Source organism: Microtus oregoni, unplaced genomic scaffold, assembly GCF_018167655.1.
Source record: "Microtus oregoni isolate MIOR12 unplaced genomic scaffold, Mior012 000067F_020, whole genome shotgun sequence".
Taxonomy (NCBI): Eukaryota; Metazoa; Chordata; class Mammalia; order Rodentia; family Cricetidae; genus Microtus; species Microtus oregoni.
The window spans coordinates 5,072-14,326 of NW_024543973.1; the positions used below are offsets into that span (position 1 = coordinate 5,072).

Genomic DNA, 9,255 nt, shown 5'->3' on the forward strand with positions numbered 1-9,255 from the left:
AGAAAGCAGCCTGCCTGCCTAGACACTGCAAATGGGAGGCGGTGGGTTGCCTGTGCTGGGAGAATGAAGTAACCGAAGTGTTGGGATGGCCTCTTTCCCACATCTTCCAGACTAGAGCGGTTGCATTCTCAGGCCACATCCTTAATTGTGATGCTGGGACCTCAGCAATGTGTTTCAGGCAAGTCAAGCCAGAACAGGTCAGGACTAGTTCTGGAGGTAACATTGTCATGGGAAAGGGAACCTCTCCTGACTCTACTTGGTGGCAAATGTGGTCACCTGGATAACTCGAATGAGAGGTGGTGGTGGTGCTGGTGGTAGCCAGAACCCCTTGGGCATTTGTGGGAGAGAGTTGGTTTAAGGTTGGGTAAAACTTTTTCTGGGCCCTGCTGTACTTTGGGGGTGAAGCATGGGCCTTGGGCTTCCCTTGCCTGCCTCTAAAACTTGAGGAAGGAGGAAGCCCTTGAACCTTGTCAACCTATTTGCCAAAGGATTTGGGGTGACTACCTTCCCATGCCCCATCCTCATTTTCTGACTCTTCCTTCAACCCCTCTGGTACAGGCTCTACTTCTTGCTCTCCTGCACTGGCCAAGCTCTCAGGCACACCTGGACCTTCAGTGGGTCCTGCCTGGCCTGAGCCAGAAGGGGCCAACACATTTTCATCTCTGTCGGTGACAGGGAAGACCTTGGCCTCGTCAGAATCAAGGCCTGCCTTTGTGGCACCATCAATATCAGCAGCAGCCTCAGCAGCTTGCTCAAGAACAGCAGCAGCAGCCTGGCCAGCAGCTTCACTGGTTGGAAGGGCCTCTCTAACAGCAGGAGCAGGCTCAGTGCCCCCAACACCAATAAGGGCAGCCTGGACCACATCCAGCTCTCCACCATGCACTTCCACCCCTTCCCCTACTTGAACCACTGCATTTTCTACCAGAGCTGCCTCCCATGCCTCAGTCTCCCGAACAAGTCTGAGCAGCCCAACAAAGCCAGGTGGCCGCCTCTCCAGTCGCATCCTCCTCAGGTTGTTCTGCAGCATATGGTTGGGCCGGGCTCGCATTAGCACCTGCCTTGCCCTCACCTGATCCACCATTGCAGGCTGAATGGCCCCCTTCTCCACGGCCATCTGCAGCAGAGCTTCCAGGCGCATCACATAGGCAAAGAGCGTCTCCTGAGGCCCTTGGGAGCAAGTCAGGAACTTCATCCGCGCGGTCATCACGGGATCCTTGTTGCCAAACACCTGCACCAGTGCAGCCAGGCAGTCCTGCGCAGGGGTGTCTGGATTCTCTTCCAGAAGCTCACACAGGAGATCCAGGGCAGGGCCGCCCAAGCTCTCGACCAGCCGCCGACGCCGTTCCGTCTCGGATATGTGGCGCCACATGTATAGCATGTCATTGGCGTGGTCCAACCAGCTCTCGAAAGACAGACCCCCACAGCCGGGCTCTTCCATCCCAGAGAAGTGCCTCAGCTCCTGGTAGGCCATGTTTTCCAGGATGGGCTGCATGGCTTGGCCCCACTGCTGGGTCCAGGCTCCAGCCCCACGTGCCCCTCCTGCCACATCAAAGGGCCCTTCCTCACCCGAGCCTCCTGCCTCACCTGCGGCTCCTGCCAATCCCACGGCTCCTAGAATGCCTGCAACTCCCATGTCACCTGCAGCTCCCTCCTCATCTGACAGTCTTGCCTCACCTACTGCTCCTGCCTCATCCTCTCCTACAGCTCCTTCTTCTCCCACGGCCCCTCCATCATCCGCAGAGCCTTCATCCCCTGCGGACCCCTCATCGCTCCCAGAGCCCTCATCACCTGCAAACCCCTCATCATCTCCAAAGCCCTCATCACCTGCAGACTCCTCATCACCTGCAGACCCCTCATCACCTGCAGACCCCTCATCACCTCCTGCTCCTGCCTCTAAAACGCCTCCTTCTCCTGCAGCTCCTACCTCACCTGCAGCCCCTGCCCAACCCATAGCTCCTATAACACCTGCGACCCCCATGTCACCTCCAGCTCCCTCCTCATCAGACATTCTCGCAGCCCCTGCCTCAACTACATCATCTTCCCCATCCACAGCCCCCTCATCTGACAAGCTTGCTTCATCTACTACTGCTGCCTCATACACAGCCCCTCCCTCATCTACAACTCCTTCCCCATCCGCCGCTGCTCCTTCCTCATCTGGCATGCTCGACTCAGCTGCAGCTTCTTCCTGGGCTGCTCCTCCTGCCTCACCCGCTCCTTCCTCACCTTCTGTTTCTTCCTCTTCTGACACTCTTGCCTTGGCTGCAGCTCCTTCTTCCAGTAGGAAGGGGGCAGGAGGAGCCACATCTGCTCCTCCTTCCTCACCCTCGGCTCCTTCCTCAACAGGTACTCTTGCCTCATCCTCGGCTCCTTCCTCAGCTGCTCCTCCTGCCTCACCCATAGCCCTAACTACATCTCCTTCCTCCATTGTAGCCCCTGACCTACCTGAAGCCCCTGCCCCACCTGAAGACCCTTCCAAAGCTTGCCCGTGAGCAGGGAAATTGAGTGTGTCCTGTAGCTCGATATCAGGGACCCGAGGCAGGAAGATCACAGTCCAGGGCCCCCTATCATTTGGTATTTGTTGGGGGATCAGACTTTGGTTTAAATTGTCAGCGAATTCAACCAAAGCGACCTTTGCCCCGATCTCTTTTCTGAAGACCTTGCCAAGCACTCGGTACCTGCCCAGGGGCCTGAGGGCAGCCTGCACAGCCTCCTGGAATTCTTCTTCCTCACAGTCATCGGGGATACCCAGGATGAGCAGGGAGCGCTGGGCATTGGCACCCATCCACCTGCACCAGTCCTGAAGAATAGCCAGTCCCATAGCAGTGAACTTGGAAGGAAACATGACCAGACAGGGATGTGTGCTGACTGAAGCAGGCTTCTCCTCCTGTGAGTGGAAAAGACAGAAAGGCATATTGATGGCAGGCAATCCAGGTCCTACCAAGCTTCCCCAGAAAGTGTAGGACCAGTCCTATTAGGTCCATTTTGTTTAGTTTTAAGAAAATCTTTAACAAATTAAATCTATTTACAATATTTTATCTAGTGGCAGTTCTAGTATGTTCTGTCTCCTGAAGAAACCTGCAATTTGTAAGTTTTCAAGCTTTGGTGAAAATCCACACTTAACATTCAATTCTCTTTTTAAATGTCTGCATAGCCTGATACAGTGTCTTCTTTTCATTCTTGATATTAGTTTTTGTTCTTTTATCTTGATCAGTAGTGTTCATCAGTTTTACAACTCTATTTTGATTTTTCAAAACAGAGTTTCTCTTTGTACCCCTGGCTGTCCTGGAACTTGCTCTGTAAATTCCGCTGGACTAGAACTCAGAGATCTATCTGTCTCTGCCTCTTGAGTGCTGGGATGAAAGGTGTGAACCACCACCACCCGGTTCCAGTTTTACAACTCTTTAAAGGAACATTTGTGTTGTTTGTATACATTTCTGATATCCTCACTTGTGCACAACATTTCTTCATTTGACACTTTATAAATTAGATTTACTCTTGGTCCTGACTCTAGTTTCTTTAAACTGACCCTTAGATCGCTATCTTAAGCATTTGTTCTTTACTTTTTGTTACATAAAATTTATTTTATGTCTGTGAGTACATGTGTCTTATCAAGTGCCCTATAGAGATTAAAAAACAACTTTTAGTCTTGGAGAGATTAGGGATACAAGGTTCATATCTAAATATAATAAAAGTAATATACAGCAAGCCGACAGCTAACATCAAATTAAATGGAGAGAAACTCAAAGCCATACCACTAAAATCAGGAACAAGACAAGGCTGTCCACTCTCACCATATCTCTTCAATATAGTGCTTGAAGTTCTAGCAATAGCAATAAGACAACATAAGGAGATCAAGGGGATTCAAATTGGAAAGGAAGAAGTCAAACTTTCATTATTTGCAGATGATATGATAGTGTACATAAGCAACCCCAAAAACTCTACCAAAGAACTCCTACAGCTGATAAACACCTTTAGTAATGTGGCAGGATACAAGATCAACTCCAAAAAATCAGTTGCCTTCCTATACACAACGAACAAAGAAGCAGAGAGGGAAATGAGAGAAACATCACCTTTCACAATAGCCACAAATAGCATAAAATATCTTGAGGTAACTCTAACCAAGGAAGTGAAAGATCTATATGACAATAATTTAAGTCTTTGAAGAAAGAAATTGAAGAGGATACCAGAAAATGGAAGGATCTCCCATGCTCTAGGATTGGGAGGATCAACATAGTAAAAATGGCAATTCTACCAAAGGCAATCTATAAATTCACCACAATCACGATCAAAATCCCAACAAAATTCTTCACAGACATTGAGAAAACAATAATCAACTTTATATGGGGAAAAAAAACAGGATAACCAAAACAACACTATACAATAAAAGTACTTCCGGAGGCATTACCATCCCTGACTTCAAATTCTATTACAGAGCTACAGTAATGATAACAGCTTGGTACTGGCATAAAAAGAGATATTGACCAATGGAATTGAATCGAAGACCCGGATATTAACCCACAAACCTATGAACACCTGGTTTTCAACAAAGGAGCTAAAATTATACAATGGAAGAAAGAAAGCATCTTTAACAAATGGTGCTGGCATAACTGGATGTCAACCTATAGAAGAGTGAAAATAGATCCTTATCTATCACCATGCACAAAACTCAAGTCCAAATAGATTAAAGACCTCAATATAAGTCTGACCACACTGAACCTGATAGAATAGAAAGTGGGAAGTACTCTACAACACATGGGCACAGGAGACCACTTCCTACGTATTACCCCAGCAGCACAGACATTAAGGACCTCATTGAATAAATGGGACCTCCTGAGACTGAGAAGCTTCTGTAAAGCAAAGGACACTGTCACTAAGACAAAAAGGCAACTTATTGAATGGGAGAAGATCTCCACCAACCCCGCATCAGACAAAGGTCTGATCTCCAAAATATATAAAGAACTGGTGTGGGAGAATTGTCTGTATTCTGTCAATCATGTTTTGAATAAATGCTGATTGGCCAGGCAGGAAGTATAGGCGGGTCAACCAGACAGGAAGTAGAGGCAGGGTGATGAGAACAGGAGTATTCTGGAAAGAAGGAAGCTCTTCCCACTCTCCTGCACAGACCACTAAAGAAGCAGGATGTAATCTGCCCGGCTGAGAAAGGTACCAAGCCATGTGGCTAACATAGATAAGAACAATGGGTTAATATAAGCTACAAGAGCTAATAAGAAGACTGAGCTAATGGGCCAATCAGTTTTATAACCTATGTAGACCTATGTGTGATTTTCTTTGGGGCTTGCCAGCTGTGGGGAACTGGGCAGGACATAAACCCCAACAAGCAGGCCCCTTCATATTACAAAGAACTTAAGAAACTAGACATTAAAACTCTAATTAACCCAATTAAAAAATGGGGTACTGAACTTAACAGAGAATTCTCAACAGAAGAAGTTCAAATGGCCAAAAGACACTTAAGGTCATGTTCAACCTCCTTAGCAATCAGGGAAATGCAAATCAAAACAACTTTGAGATACTATCTTTCACCTGTCAGAATGGCTAAAATCAAAAACACCAATGATAGCCTATGCTGGAGAGGATGTGGAGTAAGGGGAACACTCATCCATTGTTGGTGGGAATGCAAACTTGTACAAAAACTTTGGAAATCAGTGTGGCGGTTTCTCAGCAAACTGGAAGTCAACCTACCTCAGGACCCAGCAATTCCACTCTTGGGAATATACCCAAGAGATGCCCAATCATACTACAAAAGCAGTTGTTCAACTATGTTCATAGCAGCAGTATTTGTAATAGCCAGAACCTGGAAACAACCTAGGTGCCCCTCAATAGAAGAATGGATAAAGAAGGTGTGGCACATATATACTTTAGGGTTCTACTCAGCGGTATAAAAACAATGACATCTTGAATTTTGCGTGCAAATGGATGGAAATAGAAAACACTTTATTGAGTGAGATAACCCAGTACTCACTCATAAGTGGATTCTAGCCATAAACAAAGGACATTGAGCCTATAGTTCGTGATCCTAGCGAAGCTAAATAAGAAGGTGAACCCAAAGAAAAACATATATTTATCCTCCTGGATATTGGAAGTAGACAAGCATTGCCGGGCAAAAGTTGGGAGCATGGAGGTGCAAAGTGGGTTGGGGGGAGGGAAATTGGGGATAGAGAAGGGAGAAGAGGAGGATTGGGGAGAGCTTGGGGGAGTGGGATGGTTGAGATGGAGGAAGGGTGGATATGGGAGCAGGGAAGAAGATATCTTAACTAAGGGAGCCATTTTAGGGTTGGCAAGAGACTTGGCTCTAGAGGGGTTCCCAGGTGTCCAAGGGGATTTCCCCAGCTAGGTCCTTGGGCAGCAGTGGATAGGGAACCTGAAATGGCCCTATCCTATAGCCACACTGATATTTTGCATATCACCATAGAACCTTCATCTGGTGATGGATGGAGATAGAGACAGAGACCCACACTGGAGCTCCCAAGGCCCAGATGAGGAGCAGAAGGAGGGAGAACATAAGCAAGGAAGTCAGGACCAGGAGGGGTATACCCACCCACTGAGACAATGGGGCTGATCTATTGGGAGCTCACCAAGGCCAGCTGGACTGGGACTGAAAAAGCATGGGATAAAACCGGACTCACTGAACATGGTGGACAATGAGGGCTGATGAGAGAAGCCAAGGACAATGCCACTGGGTTTTGATTCTACTCCATGTACTAGCTTTGTGGGAGCCTAGGCTGTTTGGATGCTCACCTTCCTAGTCCTGGACGGAGGGGGGAGGACCTTGGACTTCCCACAAGGCAGGGTACTCTGCCCTCTCTTAGGACTGGAGAGGGAGGGGAGGGGGAGGGGAAGGAAAATGGGAGGATGGGAGGAGGTGGAAATTTTTAATAAATAAATGAATAAAAACACTTTCAGGAATTCCTACAGTTCCACCTGGTCAGCCTGGGTAATCAAACTCCAGCTGTCAGGGGCCTTTACCTTCTCAGTTACCTTGTCAGCCTGTATTTGTTCTTTTCTAATAAAAAAAAAGTCTAAAACAATTTTCTGCTGATCCCTTCTTTATTTGCCCTCTTAATTTTGGCAAGTTGTGGTTTTTTATTATTGAATTTGAAATATTTCCTTGTAGTTAAATTCATCTCCAACATATAAGGCAAATCATACTTTTTTGACCCATAGGATTCCAAATATTTAGCCATTAACAGCTTTTCAGCTGTTCTATTGTCAACACTAGCAAAAAAAATACACAGTATTAATTTCAGAAAGAATTTCACCATAGTTTTAAAAGATTATATACTAAAATACGTACTTTTAAATGCTTGGTATTTTCTCAGGATAGAATTCCTAGCTTCAAGTGATCCTCTTGCCTTGGCCTCTTCAATATCTGTGAGTACAAGCCCACGTTACTGCTTGTAACCTGTAAAGATATTTTTAAAAAAATTGTTGCTCAATGCATGTATGGTCTATTTCGGAAATTGTACAACGTACAGCACTGCAATTCACATGGTTGCTATGTCCCCCATAGGGGAATCTGTGGATTGTCAAGCCTTTCTGATCCCAAATGCACAGCACCAGCCCATAGAGGCACCATTCCATCTTCACATTCATCCCAGGAAGCCACTTAGCCTTGTCTTCTGTATGCCCTCCACCCTCAAGCAGTGACCATTTCTTCTGATTTGCCCACCTGCCACTCACAAGGTTCTGGCATATGGCAACACATAAGCTCATTCAGTCAGCAGTAAGCTTCTCTAGGCTAGATGGCAGGGTGCCTCCAAGTGCTTAAATATTGTTGGCCTCCTTTGGCCTCCAAAAAGCCATAGACTTTTGCCCCATCCCAAGCCAGCAAGTATTCATTTCTTCCCCAGAAGCCTCTCGTATCACTCTCAGAATCAGGGTGCTCCAGAACCCTAACACATCCCCCACCACTGAGAGTTGGCTCACCAGGGGGGAAATATTGCCCCATCTCCCGTCAGGACTGTCGCCCCTCCCCTCTCCCTTTCCTCTATGCTGAGGTTGGCCGCCATGTTGTGTGCCAAAGGCAGCCCTCCCTACCTCAAAGAGACCCAACAGATGTTTTCCCGCCAAAGACCAAATGGGCACGCACGCCTACTCCACAGTGAGGCATCTGCGCTGTGTGAGCTCCATTTGTTCAGGAGCTTGGCCTTTCACCATCATAACACACCCCTCCTTCCATAGCTAGGCATTCACATGTGGGCAGGCAAGCAGGAAACACACACATGCACGTGCACGCGCGCACACGCAACATGCCGGCACGTGAACACGCACACACATACCAGGGCCCAGTCCCATGCAGAGTCTGCAGCCTGACATACTGAGCACCCTAAGGCCTAGACTATGGCACCTCATCACTCTCCCCGCGTGATTGCCTGCACCCAACGGCTCCCTCCTGACCTCTCCCTCAGAGTCTGCAGACTGAGCCTACCACCACACAGCCTCTGTGTCTCTATACCCAAGCAACCTCTTCTCATCCATCCTGTGGCCACAAGGGACTAGACTAGGCCTGAACTCAGTCAGGCGGGTCCAACAAGGCCCTCGACACACCCTCGCCATACCACTACCGTGGCAGCCCCGAGGCACCCAACGGGGCGCCATACGCAACTAGTGTCTAGGCCAACGGAAGTCCCTACCTGACTGTTGATTTTCCCTGCCTTTGTTCTCCTCAGGAGTCCCAAGCGCGAAAATCCAGTCACCTCTGCAGCGGAGCGGCTGAGAGGAGCGGAGCGGCAGGCGAGACGTGTTAACCTCGCAATCACCCGATGAACTCCCAGAATCCCTTGTTTCTCCCAGAAACCCCCTCTGTATCTTGAAGAAAATTCTGGAGCACTCTATGGCAAATGATTGGATCAAGAGCTCTCGGGGGCGGAGCCAGTGTTAACAGGGGGCATATCCACCAATGTGAAGGCTTGACATGGCAAAGCTTGAAATGTCCGGAAGTAATAGACATGCTCATTGGTCCTTCCTCCGGTCCTTTAGACAGAGGCGTAAAAAGGCTGACTTTTCTGTAATTGATTTTGAAGCTTTCTTATTAAGTTGAACAACATGAATTTTATGTGTTCCTAATAAATTTACCCACATATCATGGTGAAGTTTAATCTTAGCTGATAGTTTTTGGGGGATTTTTGTTTGTTTGTTTTTGTTTTTAAAGACAGGGTTTTTCTGTGTCGTGTCAGTTGTCCTGAAAATCACTTTGTAGACCAGGCTGGCCTTAAACTCACTGAAATCTGCTTGCCT

At 47.6% G+C, this 9,255-nt stretch overlaps 1 protein-coding gene across 1 annotated transcript; it reads right to left on the reverse strand.

Moving 5' to 3' along the window:
• Positions 1-475: 475 nt before the first annotated feature.
• LOC121440404 (paraneoplastic antigen Ma6E-like) lies at positions 476-2,818 on the reverse strand. Its single transcript, XM_041641167.1, has 2 exons — positions 2,408-2,818; positions 476-1,993 (listed from the first exon to the last, which is right to left on the reverse strand). The coding sequence occupies exons 1-2, from the start codon at positions 2,816-2,818 to the stop codon at positions 476-478; spliced, it is 1,929 nt and encodes a 642-aa protein (XP_041497101.1).
• Between the last annotated feature and the right edge of the window lie 6,437 nt (positions 2,819-9,255).